Source organism: Puntigrus tetrazona, unplaced genomic scaffold (genome assembly GCF_018831695.1).
Source record: "Puntigrus tetrazona isolate hp1 unplaced genomic scaffold, ASM1883169v1 S000001111, whole genome shotgun sequence".
NCBI classification, from domain to species: Eukaryota; Metazoa; Chordata; class Actinopteri; order Cypriniformes; family Cyprinidae; genus Puntigrus; species Puntigrus tetrazona.
Window position 1 is genome coordinate 2,148,835 of NW_025048699.1, and position 21,546 is coordinate 2,170,380.

The 21,546-nt window shown below is 40.2% G+C and overlaps 2 protein-coding genes across 3 annotated transcripts; both read left to right on the plus strand.

Annotated features, from left to right (window-relative positions):
• The first annotated feature begins 1,061 nt into the window (after window positions 1–1,061).
• tbca (tubulin cofactor a) lies at window positions 1,062–9,677 on the plus strand. Its single transcript, XM_043234427.1, has 4 exons — window positions 1,062–1,247; window positions 6,553–6,658; window positions 7,578–7,664; window positions 9,357–9,677. Exons 1-4 carry the CDS (start codon window positions 1,195–1,197, stop codon window positions 9,435–9,437), a joined length of 327 nt encoding a protein of 108 aa, XP_043090362.1. The 5' UTR covers window positions 1,062–1,194; the 3' UTR covers window positions 9,438–9,677.
• A 6,801-nt stretch (window positions 9,678–16,478) lies between these two features.
• Window positions 16,479–21,210, plus strand: otpa (orthopedia homeobox a). 2 transcript variants are annotated; one of them, XM_043234425.1, is made up of 3 exons: window positions 16,479–16,717; window positions 17,117–17,517; window positions 19,935–21,210. In XM_043234425.1, exons 1-3 carry the CDS (start codon window positions 16,642–16,644, stop codon window positions 20,454–20,456), a joined length of 999 nt encoding a protein of 332 aa, XP_043090360.1. In that variant the 5' UTR covers window positions 16,479–16,641; the 3' UTR covers window positions 20,457–21,210. The 2 variants fall into 2 exon arrangements, with proteins under 2 accessions (XP_043090360.1, XP_043090361.1); XM_043234426.1 differs by having other exon boundaries at window positions 16,483–16,678.
• The last annotated feature ends 336 nt before the right edge of the window (window positions 21,211–21,546 follow it).

Genomic DNA, 21,546 nt, shown 5'->3' on the forward strand with positions numbered 1-21,546 from the left:
AATGCTGTTGTTCTTGTTTCTAACGGACCGCAGACCAGCGCGAAGGCGTTTTGTCCCGTTGGCAACCCTTTTTACGATCAATAACCGTAAATGAGTCGATTTGGCGACGTGATCATGAATCACGCGAGTCTCAATCTCCGCCGGACAGTGCCGCTCGGCGCGCGCTCTTTCTGGGTTACGCGCGCGTGGGCTCCGGCGGTGATGACATTCATCATTCCCCGCGCGATGTCTACAGTTTGACAACTCCTGACACGCGTGACATATCTCACTTTACCTGCTCCAGTCTAAAGCATTACCTCCGGCAATCGAGGTGTCTATGATGTCCACTCTGCTTCCTGTGGCTGTGAGGAGTAGATCACACAGAGCCCAACACAAGAGCAGTCGACAGACAGCACTGACCAGAACAACTGGACTGGAGCATTTACAACAACAACAAAAAAAAAAAAAAAAAAAAAAAACAAGGACTTATCTGTACACTTGGTAAAAAAAAATTACAGGTGTGAAATATGTGTAACGATATCTAAAATATTAACAGCGGTATTAACATGAATGGTAATAATTTAATAAATAATTGTTGTAATAATATTTAGTAATACTATTACTATCATTGAAAATTGTTTTCTGTGTATTATCCTTACATAAAACCGTTTAAAAGTGCATTAAAAATGCCAGTAATGTAATTTATGTAGTAATTAAAAGGTCTGTTTACTAATAGATCTTTTTAATGTTTAATATAAATACGTTTATTGATGTTTTGCATAGGCTATAAGATTGTAGAAATATCTTACTAATTGATAATCAGCAGTAAAAGAAGAAAGACATAATACCTTTCTACCTATTTATGTATTACCATGTATACGTGTGCATTTACATGATGGATTCATACTTAAAAAAACGATACTTTTGTTTCTGTTAGTGCATTTTCCCAAGTATTTTGTCGACCTTTATGTAAACAGCCTGTGTAAATGACATTACGAAATGTAGGAGGAAAAAACAACAACAAAGAAACAAATACATTTGCATCTGAGTTGATCTTTGAACCGTCACGCGCACTGCTTCGTCTGCGCACGCGCACATTTTCTGCTGCGTCGGTGCGTCTGTGCTAACAGGCTAATCTCGGCTGCGCTCTTCTCTTATTGTAAACACATTCACCCGCTTTATCCGTCATTCGCGCTATTTCAAACAACACGAACAATGGCGGATCCAAGAATACGGCAAATAAAAATCAAGACCGGTGTGGTTAAACGGTAAGAAGGCTGAGTAATCTCATTTCTGAAGTGTGTTAATGTGAGCAGGGTAAGGCCGCGGATTCACCGCGCCCCTCTACGGGCATCCGCCGCGGATGAGTGTTCTCATTGGGGGGAAGCTGTAAATACAGCCCGGTGCTCTGACAGATGCTGTCCAGATGCTGAACACCCCGGTCACTTACAGCCCAGGGAAAGCTCGCGTGGTGCAGGTCATAGGTGTTATGTCTTGATTGAAATTAGTTTGATGTGATTAGTGCATGAGTCCAATATAATTGGCAAATAAGTCGAAATGAGGGGTTGAATGAAGAATTTGAGACTCTGTTAATGTCACGTGCACTAGATATTTTTGTACTACTTATCAGGCAGTAGGTGTGTTTGTCTGGTCTATAATTAAACATACTCAAGAATGACGTAATATGATTTCTGAGTCGGTTAGAAGACGGAATTGCTCATTGAGTTATGTATGTATGTGTGTTACAGAAAATATGCAAAATAATGCATTTTATGTTTGTATAAATGTCAAATTATAGACGTTTTGCTGTTGGCATCAAATAATAAATAAATACATTAGAAAGCACGTTATATGCAAGTAAACCATGTCCTTTTTGTGAAATAAAATGTCTAAATATGGGTGGAATGATATTCCATTGTCATTCAGCGTAACCCATATATTTATCTAAAAATAAAACGTGCTATTTTTAGCTGTGCTTATTAAAATATAAAATAAGCATTGATAGTATGTTTTATTATTTTAAATTATTAAACACTTTCTGAACAGTGCTTAAAACCTAGTGGTTTAAGGTTAGAGAAGAGATATAGAATACTTAAATAGAAAATTAGGAAGTATACACAAACATGCGTGCATTTAATTTTTGCATGAAAGTACATGCTTTGTAGCATCAGATGTGACCTGTGAGCTACACATGATCGCTCTGACATTGATTATTTTTGGCCTGTATAACCGACAGTCCCCAGTAAGACCTGGAACAGTGTTTTTTTTTTAACTTGTTCCTGTGGACCGACTGCTCTGCACATTTTGCGTGTCTCCCTGATTTACACACCTGAAGCAGCTCATTAGGAAAGAGCTCCATGAACTCAAATGAGTGTGTCAGATAAGGGAGAGACGTGCAAAATGTGCAGAGCGGTGGGTCCCGAGGAGCAGGATTGAACGCCACTGCTTCAGAAGCGTCTAACGAATGTTAGACTGGTCTTAAAGTTGGTCATTTGTGTTCTGCGAGTGTCTCTGATCTTGCCTCATCCTCTTCTCTCCTCACCCCTCCTTTTCTCTTCTCAATCCCCACCTGACTGCTGTTTGCATTGATTGACCAGATGAGGGCCTGATTGAGATGGGCCTGTTTGATAGGGCTGGTAATGGAAGTGTGGGAATGATTCTCAGTGGGATTGAGAAAGAGAGAGGGTTAGGAAACAACTCGCACACCATGCCAACACAGGAGACAACATCGTAATGAGCCGCGCAGCGATAAGAACCGAACGCTCGGCCTGTCAAACTCAGCTGATGTTCACATGAGGGACCAATCACGTCTTGGTGTCTGAATTCATTTATGCTGAATCTGCTTATTGCGTGGGCACCGCTGGTGTCGATTGATGATTTTATGATGGAACAGTCCCGCTGTCAGGCCCAGCCACGGCAGACACATCGTTCGTGTCTCTCAGACGTGTTTCTTCTGGATTTCCCATCTGTTTTTGCTGTCCATGTGGATGGTCCAGCCTCGCTATCGATTAGAGCGGTGCGAGTTGCTTTGTTTTCTTTCAGCTGGGTCTTTAGGTTCTATAGATTTGTCTCAGATTTCTCTCCCCATGTGAGCACAGGCCTCTGCGGTTCACTCAGACTGGCCCTTCTCGGCTCCAGGTCAGATAATTGATTTTGTCCACCTTTGAACGCTGTATTGCTGAATTGCATTTCTTCATTTGTCAGGTCTTTGAGGTGTGGGCTGCTTGATGGTCACATGGTTTACTCATTTTAAGTCCGTTTGTATGTTTGAAATAGATTCGCTTTATATATTCACCTGGTCTCAGCCCAATGGGTGATCATTTTTGTTTAAATCTTGCCTGTTTTTTTAATTTTTATTTTTTTTATTACTGCAATGAAAGCCAATGCTAATATGAGGAAAACATGATGGCTGATACTGTCAGTATCGGATTAAAAAAAAAAATTCAATATTATCCAGAGATTCTTTTTGGATATTGTGAATGTGGGGAATATAATATCCAGCACTACCAACTTTTGACAAATGTTAACATGCATTATCCATTAACAATGTTGTCAGATGGTTTCAGGAGCTGAGATAATCAATCGTTTAAAATCTTGAAATGGCCGATTATCAACAGATTGATGAATGTTTTTATTTTTTGTTAAAATGTTTGTTAACTGTAAGATAATATTATTGTAAACAATGGAACCTCATATGTGTCAAGAATTATGAATTTTGCCAAATAAAAACCACAAAATGACAAAAAAAGAAAGTAAACGGGTGTCTGCTTTGGCAAAACACACATGATTATATTTTATTTAGATCACTTGTTTTCTTATTTTTGTCCTGTAATGTACATTAGGATATTATTATATTATTATTATTATTATTATACAACGTTCATGTGGTTTTTACAAGTAGTAAACTAGATCGATTATGGTGGTTATCAGTATTTTTTTTAGGTATAATGAAGATTTTGATGCTTCAAATTCTGTCATAATTTACCAGCCCTCAAGTAATTCCAAATCTGTATGAATTTCTTTGTTCTGCTGTACACAAAAGGACCATATATTGGAAATAGTTTGTAACCCGGCTGTTTTGGTTGGCCGTTGACTTTCATAGTGTTTGGAAGTCAGTGGTGACCAAAACAGCCTGGTTATAAATGAAGTATTTTAAGGTGAATGTCTGACAACCACAGCAATTGTTTTTCTACCGTAAATGTATGGTACTTTATTGGCGTTTTTATCCCGGTTATGCCAGAGATTCTGGCACTGCTGGTAAGTTTTTCTATTTCCGACCACACTGTTGTGCTGCTGGGCACTTTTAAATCACATATTATTAAGTGGTCATTCTTTCCACCTATGACTCCTCCTCTCACACTGTTTGGTGACGCAGGGCCGTGAAGAGCTATCCTGAGGTGACGCGTCGACATGCTGGTAGACCTGGTGCTGCAATCCATGTGGGTGCTTGTAATGTCAGTTAATTACACTTTCAGGTCAAGCTCCTCTCATACTGCTACATCCCTGAACTCCACGTCTCCAAACGCCTCCAGGGGCTTCCTGAAATCCTCTACGAAGTGGTCAAGATCTCATGCCAACTCAGTAGTGTTCTCCGCTCAGTCGGAAGCATTTAATCAGTTAGAAATGTAGCATTTAGAAATGAGCTATTTTACCGAATTTCCTTGGCTTTGACAACCGGATGGATTTGATCTAAAAGAACCACCTGCCAGTTCTTCTCCATCCACCCACCGTCTCCTTTCTACCCTATTCTTTTCTTCTTCTTTTTGGTGATGTATTCCAGTCAGTGTTTTCTGGCCTAGCTCAGCGGATGCACTTAATAAAATGACAGACGTAATTTGCTTTTGTCACCGGGTCTCGCAGCCGGCCCGCCGCCTCAAAAATACAGTATTAGAGGGGAGAGAATGTGTGTGTCGGGTCTAATTCTTTTCTCTATTTTCCAGAGAGATGCTTTTTCCATTAAGCTGAAGGAAGCAGCCCTGGCAGCCCCATTTACAGCTGCCCAGCTCCGCCCCTGCTATAAGCAGCTCCCGCATCACCCTGCAGAAACAAGAAATTAACATCAGCATGACACTTTTTCATTAGCCTGTCCCTCACTTTTATTAGAATTATGCTACACCCCGATCTTTCCACCCCTCTGGCTTCCTCGCCGCTTGCACCCCCTCTCCTTTTTTTTGCTCGCATCTCAGAGAAAGCCTTACCTTGAGCATATGTTGAGAGCTGCACCAGGGTGTCTTGATTGAAGCCTGTTAAAACCAGCGTAATTGACGTAAAATATGACATATTGTCGCAGGCGGAGACGAATCTTACGGCACGCGGCCTGGGCTGGCAGTATGTTTGATTAATGGAGAAGTGTCTCCTGCTCTCTCTCTCCCCTAGTCTTATCTCACACACACACACACACACGCACATACACGGCTGATTTTATGAAAAATGAATTCCTCAACGCCATGTCGTCCCGACAAGCGAGCAGGCCGCAGACGGAAAGCGGCTATTAGCTAGAATCATTATCAATAGTGATATTTTCAAACTCCATTACGGCAATCAGGCCGCGAATTTATTCAGTGCGTTTAGTTCATTTGGCCATAATTGATAAATAATCAAAATTTATCAATGTACTCGCTCTGCGTTTTCACTAACAATCAAGCAAAAGTGGCCCATTTGCCACCTGACTTGGTCCAAATTAGGGACTAAATTGATGATCAATTAATCCTAGTAGGGGCAGTACAGTGTCTTTGTGAGTGTGTGCGTGGGAGACGGAGACAGATGCAGTTAAAAGACAGATTAGCGTAGCGATCAGGAAGTAGCTGATGCAGTTTAGTGCCATGGCTAACAAGCATGCAGCTTTTCCGAGATTGACAGTAGAAATCTTTAAGAAGGAAAAAGGCTAGTGTGTGTTTACAGAGAAGGGCGTGTTTACACTAAGATACAGTAGAATGTCTAGGTGGGTTTTTTGGGGTTTTTTATTAACGCATTTGTTTTGTCTTTGTGTGTTTTAATATTTATTTTGTTAAAGTATTGCAGTTTCTGCAGAGTGTAATTTATTCTTAAACATTTTTGAGTGTTGAAAAGAGCTATGCTGCTGAATATTTGTGTAGAAACAGTGGTGCATTTTTCCCCAGGATGTATCGAAAATTCAAAAGAACAGCACTTATTTGAAATATAAACATTATATGTGGCTTTACTGATCAATTCAGTGCATCCGTGAGTAATAAAAAAGTTCAAATATAATAAATATAAATGTGAAACTGTTAAATGGTACTGTATTTATTTTGCACAACATAGTCACTATCATAGTTGCCATTTTTATATCGTATTATGTATACATCAACCGTGCTGGCATTGTTTTTGATTGCGTAAAAAAAAAGGTTAGCGATACGAAATGTCAAGACATTTGAAGTTGGTTCTCTGATTTTAGGCACTTAAAAGTGGTTTATTTGTCTGCAAGTTAGCTAGTAGTTTGACTTCGTGGTGGTAAATTCTTGACAGCATCGGGCGGGCAAATAAGTATTGAATTTTTCTGAGTAAAACTCACCTCTCACCATCTGTTCTCATTCTTGTTTCTCTCTCTCTCAGTTTGGCCAAAGAGGAGGTGTTGTACATAAAGGAGGCAAAGCAGCAGGAAGAGAAGATTGAGCGTCTCAAGGCAGAGGCAGGAGACGAGTATTTAATCAAGAAACAGGTAAGAAGAATAAACTACCTGAAACAACACCTGCCCTGTTGAGAAACCTGATAAGACTCACTCATTTAAAGGACCATAGAAGTACTATGTTAGGGGTCCAGAACTGATGAAAAACGCAGTGGTAGGCAACTCCATTCAGGGGCCTATTTCTTTATTTTTAATTAATGTATATGCATGTCTGTGACAGACAATATAGTTCATTGTGCATCGTATAAATGATACAGTTGTTTTGGTCAGCATCAACTTAAAACGAATATAAACCTTTATATAAACCCATAATGGTAAATATTCCACTTAAAACAACATAACATTGATACAGTTACCAAAAAGATACCATCCAGGTGAACAGTAACGCTAAAGTCAATATTAGCCACCTTTAGCAGTTTGCAAGAGTTAATCCTGGAATGCAAAGCGTTCTCAGACTGTAAAGAGAGTAAGTCATCAGTGTTAATATCTGAACACTACCCTGTCAGTACCACTTGGTTGCTCTGTGTAAAAGGACTTGCTTTGGTAACGGTGAAAGAGACAGAGCTGATTCGGTATGGCAGCGCTGTGGGTGAAATCGGGGCGAGTTTTAATGAGTTTTAATGCGCTGATGCAAAATTAATGACGTTATGTAACTTTAGAGGAGTTTTGTAATTAACAACACATGCTGCTAATTTAGAGGTTCTCAAGGAGTAGTGGCCCATGTTCTCTCGCTTAATTCTCCTCTTCACCTTCTATCTGGAGTCAGTATTTAGTCATCTTCATACCTGATGAGAGTTGTACATGTTAGATATTGATTGGTTTAGATTTTTCTAGTCTCTTTTCAGACCTAAAAAAATGCTCTGTGGGAATAAGAGGGAAGTTCTGGGTTTTTCTTGATGATGTTTTTTAATAGTACAGGGCCAGTAAAATCTCACAAACTTGTTTTTAACAGATGGAGGTGTTGCAAGAGTCAAGAATGATGATCCCTGACTGCCATCGTCGTTTAGCCATGGCTCACGCTGACCTGCAACAACTGTTGGTGAGAATATGAAGCACACTGTTTCTGATGAGCCACCTGAGAGGTTTGAACTCAGTGGCACTGTTAAAGAAACAGAGACCCAAAAAAATTTAATTTCCTTAATGTTCTCACCCTCAGGCCGTCTAAGATGTAGAGGACTTTGTTTCTTGATCAGAGCATATTTGTAGAAACTATATCACTTGCTCACCAGTGAGTCCCCTGCAATGAATGGGTGCCATCAGAACCAACAATATTTAAATAGTCCACACCGTTCCGGTCCATCAGTCGATGTCCCATGAAGTAAAAACTGCATGTTTGTATTAAAAGACATTTAAATTTAAAGCCACCTCATCTCTCTGAAATACGAGTCCATAATAAGGCTTCTTTCAGGGGAAAAGTCCAACCCGTGTTGTCCTCTCACATCAAAACCCTCCCAACATTTTTGTCTAGAACTCTTTCCACTTGTAAAACGTTGCTTGATCTGTGCAAATTTCTCCTTTGATTCGGACAAGATTATTTTTTTTTATTTTTATATTTTTCAGTTATGAGTTTGAGCTTAATAATCAGTAATGGTGTGTTTTTAAGAAACATCTACAGCATTTTGCTTCACATTATGTGAATTGATGGACTGGAGTGGTCCGGATTGTCGAAATGTTTTTATCAGCTGTCTCTGATGGCACCTATTCGCTTAAGAGCATCCATCCAAGTAATATTATACTACTTTTCTCCAAATCTGTTCTGACGAAAAAAAACAACAACTAATTTTCATCTTAGATAACCAGAATGTGAGTTCGTATAGTCTGTATATTGTACAGTAGAACAACAGGTTTCTGGATGAATGTTAAGCACCGTTCACCTTGGCATGGCAGGATTATGTGTAGAGAAAGATGTCTCTTCCTGTTTGGTAATGTATAGAGGAAGTAGGCAATTACAGCGGCCACATTAATTAGTAGCCAACATAGCTGCGATCACTCCTGTTTGTTGAATGGTTTCGATGAGAGCGTTTCTAAATCCTCTGCTGTTTTGTGTCAGAGTAAAACTTAGCGACAGCCGCAGCGGCTCACTGAGGCTTCACACACACTCAGTCCTGTGCTGCACTCATTTCAGTTCATTAGTAATGTTGTCACGGCAATGGCCTCCATAGAAACCGTCGTCGATCGATTAGCATTGATATGACCTACTCCTCTCACTGCCTCCATTACATTTTCACACTGTGTTACGTGTGAGTGTGTTTGTTCGTCTGAGGTGTGTGTGTGAGTGTGTGTGTGTGTGTGTGTGTGTGTGATTATCTGACAGGTTCACTGAGTGGATTAGCTGTTTTTGGTGATGTGGTTAGTCTTTCATTGTGTTACTGTGATCTGATTTACTAACTCCAACTGGATGGAAAGCTCCCACTCCCACAGACTTCAGCTTTAAATTAAGGTGGTCGTGTATATAAGTTTAAATATTTAGCATGATGCAGGTTAGGTTTAATCGAATTATATTCATAATTATCAAAAAAACGTGATCCTAAAATAAACCAGTATTTTAGATAAGAAACATGTAATAAGCACTACAGTAGTTATGATCAGTTTGTTTAATTCTTTAACTAATGCTTTGAATTTATTGTAATTTACTAGGGTTTTAAGGTTTTATTTGTTAATTTTTCATAGTTGTTTTCAATTACCAAAAGTTCGGGTTCAGGCAATGACTTCAAACTGTTTTTATTTTCAGGAAACGGAAGAGGAACTGGCTGAAACAGAAGAATACAAGGAGGCCAGGACTGTTTTAGATTCAGTCAAGCTGGAAGGATGATGGACACAAACGAATAAACACCCACAGACGCTAACGTACACACTGACATCCCAAGTGTCCATTCCATTTGTTCTGACTTGTTCAGCGTTTCAGATGCAATGCGCCGTTTACGATTGCTTATGTTTGCATTTCAAAGGTTTTTGTATTGATTCATAATTTAATGACACTTTTTTTTCTTCCTAGCCTTCCGTGATCAAATTTACACAATCATGAAATAAAGTTTCTTTTTACGATTTCAAACTCTTCTGTTTGCTTCGTGCGCATAACACTGTTGTTTTTCTCCAGCCCTGCATCCTTAGTCCATTATAGTACGTTACTTTTTTAGATTAGAGCGTTGCCTGCTGGAAAGGAGAAAATTGACACATCTTTGATTTCTTGTAAGCGTTCGACATTTATTCCTGCTGCAGGTATGTGTGACTACACAAAGCCGTATTAATACGTAAAACGGTAGCCTTTATGTTTTGATGTAAGATGCCATATGTTTCCCTTCTCGTAGGACTGCAGTAATTAATGCCGAGTTTGAACCTGGGTGTCAGTCACTTGGACAGGCTTTGCTTTCCTGCGTGCAGAGGGAGACAGGTATAGCGTGAAAAGCTAATATATGATGAGAATATATTTCCAGCTCTCCTGAAAGGACACTGACCTCCGCTGGCCAGATTCTCTTGTGCAAGCACGTGCGGGTTCGCCCGCGGTTCCTCTGCTCTGACCTGTTTGCTTGAGTAACAAATGCAGATTCTGCAATTTCAGCATAATTGCGTCATTTGAATTCAGGGTGTGTTTTGTAGGCCGTGAACGTCTGTCATTTTATATTAGCTATGAATATTAGGTAATGGAGGGCCTATTTTTTTGATTGCATCAAGCTTTTCCCAGACCGTCATGGTAAATGGTGAAATTTCCTTTGCAACAGCTTACTGCTTCTTCAATGCATTTGATATCACATAGTTGAGGTTTTTACAGAGCTCTTCAGTTGTCTGTCTGGTTATGTACTGTTCTGTTTAAAGTGGCCATAATACTAAAACATAAGTGAGCTTTGTTGCATTCGGCAGCAGCTGCAAACAATAATACACCAGGTAATCAAACCTAGTGGTGTGTTTTTAAAAAAGAAATGGCATAATCGGTTTTCAAGATAATTTTGTGTCAGCAAAACAATAGTTATACTGCTAAAAAAGAAATATTTAGACACTTTGGTTAATTTTAGTGAAACAACATCTTATCGTAGCTATTGTGCGATGGGCCACCTGAGATTATTAAATGATTTTTCCACTAAAAACCATCTTGGGACCCAGTAATAACTGAGGTTACTTCTGATGAAAATATTTATATAATAACCTAATATATTTAATATAGAATATTTTCTTAAATGTATACTGTGTGTGTATATACAACCTAAAAAACAGAAAAACGCACATGTAAGCATTTTGTATGTGCATAAAAATGAAAAGATACTCGAGGCACCATTTTTGATCTGCGGGGCCTAATATATACATTTTAATATATTTTAAAATCTATATCTTTTTTTGCCGCGTATAAGGCAAGTGTCTGTTTCTCTAGGCATTCCCCAGTTTGTTGCACGGTTGTGATTAGCTGTTGTTTTAACGTTGTCCTTTTCAATGGGGTGTTTCCTCACCGACGCAAATAATTGAACGGATTTCTGTCGGGTTCGTCCCACGCGCGCGTTTCCGCCTAATTCGGTGTGTTTTGAAATGTGTTTCGGGGTTTTTTTTTTTTTTTTTTTTTTTTTTTGAAAGCCGAAGGAGCAGATGAATTCTGGTTCCATTTGGCTTGGTCTTCATTCTACAGATTTCGATAATTATCGGTTTCACCCCGAAGCCTCATTATAGCGCTAATGAGGCGCCGCCACTCCGTGACACCCAACCGCTCCATCTCGTTAAGGAAATCGCTCTTCAATGCTGATTATTTTATTTGGAGCCATAATTATATTTCTTTCGGATAAATCACGGTCTAATCGAGTCCGTTCGGAGGGCAGCGCCTCTAATTGGAGCATGAGATGCGGCGGCGGGCGCGCGCTACCTGAGTCTGCTCGCGCTACCGGAGGAACCGAGCACCTGATGGATGATGAGGAGGAGGGGGGGTTCTTCATCACCCCTCCTCTTCCTCCTCCCCCTCCAGCTAAAACACAACAACTTATTACCTTTAATCCCCCCGACTGTCACCGCATCACCTGCGCGAAACAAGAATCTAATTTGTTAAACTGGCATTTCTGCAGATGGACGATCGATTTTCTCTTTAGAATTCTCTAATTGAGTGAATATAGACGCCCCGTGAATCGCATTCCGCCGCGGACCACGCGCGCGCGGGGAAAGGGCGTCGTGCGGCACGCCTGTAGACGCGGAGCGGGGTCTGTCCGGCGCGCGGACCCCCGTGAGGACAGCGACGCTTCAGAGCGCTAATAACTGGTTTTAATGGAAGTCGGGGAATGCGGAGAGGTTTGTTTGGGGTAGAACGAGAGGAGTCGGTGAACCAACAAAACGTGTGTGCATTTGTGTGGCATTATGAGTAACAATAGCTGAAAATGTTACGCGTGGAGTGAAGCGTTTTGTGGACAAATATTTTGCACATTTTTCAAATATTTTTCCTAAATTAATAATAATATTGTTTATAGCCTATATTTGATATATTATTTGTATTGTTCGAATTGTGAGAAAGAAACTGGAGCCAATGGGAGAAAAATAACAAACAAAAAACATACACACACACACACACACATATATATATATATATATATACATACATACACACACACACACACACACACACACACACACACACACACACACATATATATATATATATATATATATATATATATATATATATATATATATATATATATATATAATTGTTTGTTTTATTATCCTTATTATTTTGGGACACCCTCCTTAACAATAATGCAATAAACTAATAATGCGATTATGCCACATTTATATAATCTGATAAGTCTTACTAAAATGTACTATTATCCGTCCCTTAAATGAAGTAGTGAAGTATTAGTGCGCACAAAACTTTTTTTCATGCATCATCAGTGCGAAATACAAGGTTTTAGGGGTTGGTTTTATTGTCTTAGTTTAATATGGATGTTTTATAATAATCAGAAATAATTTAGAAGAGCAATAGTATATAGGTCATCATATGTCTATAATAATCTAAATCATTATATATATATATATATATATATATATATATATATATATATATATATATATATATATATATATATATATATATTTTATTACGCTTTTGCGCAGTTGGTTGAGGTTTTACTGATTATTAGTCTGTATTTATAATTAGTGCATTGACACGTGACTAAAGTGTTGGTGTGGAGAAGGAAAAATGTTTGGAAATGTGTCCTGCGTTCGGGACAGATGTGATGTGGACACGAAGGCCATGAGACGGTGACAGTCAAACAAAAGCCTCGCTGAAAATCCCTCCACAATGAGGAGTGAGGGAGCGGAATCCTCTCAGCTCCAGACCGCGTTCAGAATTACATTTGTTTTTCTTGTGATTTTATTAAAAGTCACTCCTCATCTCCAGAGCGCGTGAAAATGTCTACTTTCCACTCAGATGCGCCGCATTAACTTGCAGGGCGCGAGTTTGTTTGTTTGTCTATTTTTATTTATATGCAGTGTAAGATTGATGCGAGCTTGTTATCGCTATCTGGTGGGAGAGAGAGATGCAACTCAGCTTTGCTTCTGAATCACCTTCCAAATTACCATCCTTCTCTCTCTCTCTCTCTCTCTCTCTCTCTCTCTCTCTCTCTCTCTCTCTCTCTCTCTCTCTCTCTCTTGTGACACACACAGTATCACTGATGCATAACTTCTCTAATCCCTGCGCGCAAAGGCCTTATAAAATACCCTCATCTTAGAAAATGAGTAAATATACTACATTAATATTATTATTATTAGTATTAATATATTATGTGCTGTTATAAAAATATTACAACCTTTAAAACGAGGTTAATGTGTGTTTTTAACTTCGAATTAACACGAATTATCCAAGACGTTATATACTATTTATATTAAAGTAAAATAAAATATACTGTTTAACTGTTAAATATTACGAGGCTGGCGCATAGTTCAGGGAAAGCATGTTTGTTTTAACTTTTGTTTTTGCCTCTTATTTAGATTTTATCATTTTAGTGCATTAAAAAAAATTGCAATTATTTGTGAAAAATTCCCTGATATTGTCTGTTGGCCTGATAGAGTTACGTTAAATATTAGTGGGTTAAATATCATATTTACACTATTTTAGTATTATTAGTAGTAGTTTTGTGTGCATGCTGTGTAAATATTTAATAGCTATTATTCTTATTTGCAATATCACACGTTAATTGTTGAATCGCAGCGGTGCTGCTGCTTTTCCTATATTTGGTTTTATAGCGTTGATTCCTGAACTTTAGCCGTGATCGCCACCTTTCGCTGCAGCTCAAAGGACCTGGAGATTTTTTTTTTTTCCTTTTTCATTACTGTTGAGGTCAGGAAACAGTTGTGTATCCCCCTCAAACGCATTTAATAAAATGTTTTGCTTCGCTTCGCGTTTCACAAATAAAGCTTGAAATCCCCTTGCCGGCTGCAGGCCTGGTATTGGTGAACAGAAATTCAATCTGTACATTTTGTACGAGGTAAACAGACGGAATGAATTGCATTAGAGCGAGCCAATGTATTTCCAGCCGGCCGGTTTTCAGCCCTTGCTCCGTTTGTGTGCGACAATCTAAAACTTATTTATTAGAGGAAAAACGCTTGATCCGAGGCGCAAAAAAAATAAAAAATCCGAATAAAGGCAAAAGCGTGCAGTGGGGCTGTGTAAGAATTTTAATTGAGGGTCACAGCTTGCAGGCTATATCTGTTGATATTTTGCGACCCTTCGTTCATGTGTCCCCTGAAAGCGTCGTTAGGCGTCTGTCGCGCTTTTAGTCCGTTAAATATGACCGCGCGCCTCCAGAAGAGTGATTCACTTCTGTTTGTGCGGCTATAAAAGGATCGAGCTATTGAAACGTCGTAAAATGAAGCGGGCTATCAATCACGCGGCAACTGTTTCAGAACAAACACCGCAATGATTTCGCATGATCGTTATTGTCGCGGTAACGCGGTTGATTTTCTTGCGGCGATGCGCGGAAAAAATACGAACTTGAGAGCGCAGGTGAAAGCGTCAGCTCGCGCACGCGAATGATGTCCAATCGAGCGCGTTTTAAAAATAATAATGATTACTGCAATAAAGCTTCCGCTTAGAACCTTCGAACTTTTATTTTGTAGTCTGTAAACGGAAAAAGTCTAGACTCTCTCCAAAGAGCTTTTCGAACGGAACAACCGAAGAGCCTTTATTTTTAAGCGCGTGGGATAAAATTATTACAACTCTGGCGAAGTAAAACAACACAACCGCGTTTGGTTTCTATTTACGTCCTCGGCGTAAAGCATCCCCATTCAAAAAAAAAAGCCTCCGTCTATTTCCCGGCCAAAAGCAAAGTGTGAGATGAACACAAACCCGAGATCTTCCATTACGCGCCCGGTGCCTCGTTCGCCTTCTCTGACATTTCGGATATCAAAACGCGGCGCGAGAACAATTGTTTCCAAATTGAATCCGCGCTCTCTTCCTTTCCTCATTTTCGGCGAGGCATATACATTTCCCCGGCGAGTCGAGAGTCGCGTCTGACCCGGCGTCTGGAAGCGAGCGCTCTTGTTCTTACCGGCAGATTGGTGGCTTGTCAAAAAAAAAAAAAAAAAAAAAAAAAAAAGTGGAAAAAAAAAAGTTTCTCGCTCGGACGCGTCCTTTGTGCGCGCTGAAAAGACGCCATTCACTCTCGCAAATAAAGGAGTTCTTTAAACCGTCCCACTGACATCTGCTTGGAGTCTGTTTGCGCTGGTTGCCTGATATTTTTCATCGGCTGCGCGTGCGACCAGAGCTATTGTTAATTGGTGTAAATGCGGGTTCGTTTATTGGTGGTTAGACGGGTTGCACTGGCGCTCGAGTGTTCTTTGCATGAAATAAATCGAGTTAATTTGGGGCAATTGGATGAAAAATCAATGCAACGAATACGATTTGTCAGTGTAGAGTGTTTAAAGTCTAAATGTATCTATTTTGGTGCGAAAGTCCTCGCGCTCCCCCTTGCTTTGGTGGGGGTTTCCCTGTGTCTGCGCGCATCAGCCCTGGAAGCCCATTTCTGACTCTGACTTTCCACCGAATTATGCACCTAATTTGCTCACATATCATTTACTCCGAGTTCCTCCCGCCGTGACAGTCGGGCCTAAACACTACTAAATCAGCCCTAATTTATACTGATCTCGCTAATAATCGTAATAAAAAGCTTATAGATTTGGCACTAATTACATAAAAGCCTAATGATGTTGAAAATTACCCTGGTTTGAGATATATGGCTAATCTAAACTTTGTTGTTGGCTGCCCCGGGCTACTAGAAACATTAGAAGAGGTTCACTTCGTCTCCAAAAGGCGAGAGTTGGACATGGCACGACACGAAGGCTGGCCTTTTTTTTTTCTCTCCACGAGGAAACGCGAAATTATCACTAACGATTAAGTGACAATGGTGGAAAATCTCGGGGAGATTTTGCAATTAAACCGCGAAACCCGCTGGCGATTTTTTATTTTTTTGGTGATCTAATGGACGCGCGTAAAACCCGCGCGAATCCAACGAGTTCGTATCGTATAAAGAGAGAGCGCGGTTTAATCGCTCGGTCCGGTCATAAACTTCGGGAAGCCATTACTAAACCATATGGCTTTGATAAGGATGACACGTTTATGTAACAATACTTTAATTCGCTGTTTCTCCTCAAATAATCAGGGGCCCCCCATCAACGTTTCTGGCATCACGCTCAATTAAACCAATTCTGAGGGAGTTTCTCGAAAGAGCTTTCTGAAAGAGGTCGTTTTAAAGGTTATAATTTGGGAGTCGGGATCAAAAACGAGGAGAAATGAACTTGGGAGGGCAGCAAGAGAGGCTTCGCGCATCTGACACCTCCAGGCTTCAACGCTGATTGGCTCTCATTTGAAGGAGCTCATGGGTTCATTCAACTATTAAGCGCCTCCCAGTTCCTCTAAAGGACATTATAATGCAAGGAACCTCCTTTTTAACCACAAACCGAATTTGCTTTCATTTAGGCCATATATATTTTTTAAATAGTTTAAAGTCATAGAGATTTTTTTGGAAAAGCATTTCGCCCTGGAGCGGTGCGCGATGCTTTCGCACGCCGACCTGCTGGATGCTCGCCTCGGTGAGTTATCAACGCCAAACTCCGGTCTGCAACTCTACTGTAAGCTGGAGGACTCTTCTCATCTAAATCAAGCAGAGAAAATTGACAATTTGTCTCTTATTTTATCTTAATTCGATTTAAGCGAGCTAATTCATTGGGAAAGTAATCATTATTATTATATTACGCAGTAATTTGATTTAGTCGTTTTCCGAGATATTGAGGGGAATCAAATGGAATTAGGTATTTTAAAAGATGTCATTGTTGTGGGCTAGTTTTTCAGTTATTTGCACTTTATGGCTGTAATGACTAATAAGCGAATGCTAGTTTTTGCATGAGACCAGTGCTTGCTGTGACTGTCTGGAAATGTGGATTTTTGCGCACTAACGCTTCTCTCTTTTTCAGCGATGCTCGGTGTTGATTATGAGCTCACTCAGTTTCGACCTGTTTTCTCTGCTTCAGGGATGAAGGACGCCGCGGCTGAGCTTCTGGGTCACAGGGAGGCATTGAAATGCAGGCTGGGCGGCGGCGGAACTGACCCGGGCCACCCCGGAGAGCTCGCCCCGGTCTCCGATGCGGTGGAAGGAGCCACCCTCCTCCCCGGAGACGATATCAACAGTGCCGGATCCAACCCGCCGGGTGTAGCGGTGAACAGTAAGGACCAGGAGAAGCAACAGCAGCAGCAACAGAACCCCACCCAGTCCAGCAGCCAGCAGAGTCAGAAACAGAAACGGCACCGGACTCGCTTTACTCCGGCTCAGCTTAACGAGCTGGAACGCAGCTTCGCCAAAACCCACTATCCGGACATCTTCATGCGCGAGGAGCTCGCGCTCCGGATCGGCCTGACGGAATCACGCGTGCAGGTGAGGAGGACTCTTTCGTTCGCGACGTTGACGCTGTATTAAACCTGCGCGATACACACGGGATATCTACATTTAAAACATTAAGCTTTATCGCAATTATGATATTTATGAAATTAAAAAGGTGGGTCGGTACGTGTTGTTATTATTCGGAGCGCGTGGCATTTTAAAGGGATGTTTAGATGCATCATTTAGCTAGATATTTGTTCCAAAGGTTTTTCGAAAATTAATGTTTTCTTGCCTGACAATACATAGTCTAAGAGATAAAATGAAAATGCGTTATAACTGAATAATAATAATAATAAAAAAAGCCTATTTTTATGAATGATAATTTGCGTTCCGTTTGCTCGCATGATTTGCCGAGATGTAAAGTTCGTCGATAGTGCGTGAGCACAAACATAACTGCATAAAAATAAAACCGATTATGAAAACGCTTTTAAAAGTAGTAAAACAAATCTGAACGAGCTATATCGATTAAAAAAAAGAAGAAATAACAATTCTACAAAACTGTTCAATCCGTTTTAATATTACGTGTAAACATCCATGGTGTGTTAAATGAAAAAAAAGCATGTCCTGTTTATTTTTTTTTTTATTATTATTAGTAGCGTATTTATATACTTTTAAAATTTTGTTTAGTTAAAAATAATCCCAATCGTAGACTCTCAAATCGTTCATCGCCTCCATATAAAGCTTTAAACACCACCCTCATACAGGTTGTATTTATTTTGTTTTAGTATCATAATAATATATCATTATAGCTGTTACTACAGGCCTATTTGGGTTTTATTCACTTTATGCTTCTCTAGCAATCTCCTTGGCTCTCGGAAGTGAGCCCAATTAAAATTCGGCGCGCTTCTCGTGATTATTTTATTGTTCGGGTCATCTTCCCTTTACAGTATCATTATTGTTATCTCAGCCACCGGAGCAGACCGATATCTTAATCGCTTTTATAAGATTATGGCTCGTTCTGCGGCTGTGATTGGTGAACGCAGCGGTAAATGAACCCGCGAGACAAGCGCGCATTCCGGCGCGTTCTCCGTGATCTATAGAGCCTCATTATATATGTATAGCTTTCCGAGTTGATAGTGCAATAAAACCAAGACCATTATTATTAACCAATTTCAGAATTATTTATAACGTAACAGGCTTATTAAGCTAAGACCATTCTGCGTAAAATAATAACCATCATAATTAGCAAGCCCGGGGACCCTGCCCCAAACGTTTTATTCATAAAATAAAAAATGAAAAGAGTGGCATGCTGACCGCGCGGTGATCTCCTGAAAGGTTGCGCGAATGCTTCGCGCTCTCGTGAAATAGGTCTGTCAGGCGCGCGCGTCTTAATGGCGAGCGAGCGGATGGCGCTCTGTCTTTTTTTTAATGGTATGAGAAATTGCATTTTCTTTTATCCTCTGAAGTGTAATGCATTTGAGGCCGGATTTCACGGCTGACTGCGCGGAGCGGGATTCGGGGATCTAATACGAACCCCTCCGCGTTTTTTTTCTTCTCCCCTTTTCGTTGGGTCAAAATCTGCTCGTTAATCATCGTGAGCGCGCGCCTGAGATCTCTATAAACCTGAAGGACCCCGGGAAATAAACACCGCGCGCGCCTTTTACGGCCCGCGGTGGGCCTTTTTACGCCCCGGCGTTGTAAAATCGAGCACGCGATAATGGAGAGTCTAAATATTATGATTCCGTATAATTTAAGGCAGCATTAATGGCGACTTTTTGTGACGAAACGTTTGTCAAGGGGAGAAGCGAAATGAAAACAAAGAAAAATTAAAATAAAAATGGCCAGCGTGCTAGCTACGTCTAGCTAATTTAACCCATATTTTGTTTGCGCAATAAAAAAAGTTTAGTACATTTCACAATTAGTTACAAAGAAACGGCAATTGCATTAAATTAAACATGGCATTTTTAAATAGAAAAACTAAAATAGTATCTTCTTTGTAAAACCCCGGTGTGTTTAGATCAGTGATTCTAAATAGCATTTTTTACTTAAATGAAACTCTTTCAAATGAAATGTTACCACTATATTTCCCAGTGTTTTTATATTATTTTAATGTCACCAACGGCATGCAAACAAACAAACAACCAATGCATCAAAAATAATTTCTAATGCTCTGGGTTCACGCTATATCTTCTTCTATCTTTGTGCAATATATTTTTGTTCACTTGTATTTTTTGTGTGCATCTGTTTGTCTTTAGCATCCTCAGAACAGTTCGTTGTAGAAACAAAAACACTGACCGACTCTTAAAAATCAAAAACTTTACATCGACTTTAAGATTTATTATCTGCACACAAATAGATATAGTCGCGCTAAGTCTCTCACTGAGCAGTGTTGGGCGACTAAACGCAACCTTTGGCTTCTCTAGCGCAACGCAATCCTTTCTGACAGCTCTTTTCGCTCCCTCTGCTCGCAGGTCTGGTTTCAGAACCGACGCGCCAAATGGAAGAAGCGCAAGAAGACCACCAACGTGTTTCGCGCCCCCGGCACTTTGCTGCCCACTCACCACGGCCTACCGCAGTTCCCCTCCGCGGCGGCGGCGGCGGCGGCCATGGGCGACAGCCTGTGCTCTTTTCACGCTAATGACACCCGCTGGGCTGCGGCCGGGATGCCGGGAGTCTCCCAGCTGCAGTTACCGCCCGCCCTAGGCCGACAACAAGCCATGGCACAGTCTCTATCCCAGTGCAGCCTGGGCGCCGGACCGCCGCCCAACTCCATGAGCCTGTCCAACATGTCCTCCAACGGCTCCGGCCTCCAGTCCCACCTCTACCAACCCACCTTCCCCGGCATGGTGCCCGCGTCGCTCTCTGGCCCCACCAACGTGACCGGCTCGCCTCAGCTGTGTAGCTCCCCGGACACTGACGTCTGGAGAGGGACGAGCATCGCGTCCCTGCGCCGCAAAGCGCTCGAGCACACAGTGTCCATGAGTTTCACCTAATACTTTGACGTGTTTCTCCTCCAGCCATCGCTTCTGGCCCCAGTGACGCACAAGGAAGTCTAAGGATAGGCCTGCGACTGTCCCGTAGTAAACATGAACCGTGCGCACCTGACGGAAATAACACCTACAGCACCATAGGCTGAAAAAAAAAACCCGAAGTGTATTTATTTATTTATTTATTTATTGATCGATCATGTCCTATTTATTTATTTATTCAAAAAACGTCAACAAGCTGGACAGAAAACAACCGTGTCATTTGCATTTGAGAAACAAGGAGAGAGACGGTGCACTCGTTTTTATTTAATATTACTATCTTCATCGTCATCGTTGTTATTATTATTATTATTATTATTATTATTATTATTATTATTATTATTATTATTATTATGGAAGAAATCGTTCAAATTTGAGGACTGCTTTATGAATCGGTGGAAGGAAGGAAAATATCTCAAAAAGAATTAAGAAACTTGACTGCATGTGCCGACCAACAACACCACAACGGGGAAATGTCATTTAAAAGAAAAGTATGACTTTGTTATATGCTGTTATATAGGATGTTTTGTGTAGATAAAGCATTCTTAACTTGTTCCCATTCGGTCAGTTTGTGATATGTTCTAAGTTCATGTATGTGCTTATACCAATATAAATTTCTTAAATGTTTGATCTTCTTAACGGCTGTTTTGTTTCCTGAACATGTTTATAACGATTGAATGTAAATTAACGAATAAAATCATTTTCAATATGTCATTATTGACACCTCGCACCTTTTGTTGTTCTTGGGAATTCTGTGGGGAAAATACAACTTTATTTATTTGTTGATTGATAAATAGGTAACACTATATATATATATATATATATATATATATATATATATATATATATATATATATATATATATATATATATATATGATACATGTGCATATACTATGTTAGATAGGCCTGTTTTATATTCAAATTAGTTGAAAATTCCGCAGAATCTCTATTTTCATATTTATTTTGGAACGTTTGGAACCTGCATTATGACGTCTACTAATGGCTTATTATTGAATGTTATTATTAAGGTTTTATCGAATCGAATCATGATCTCT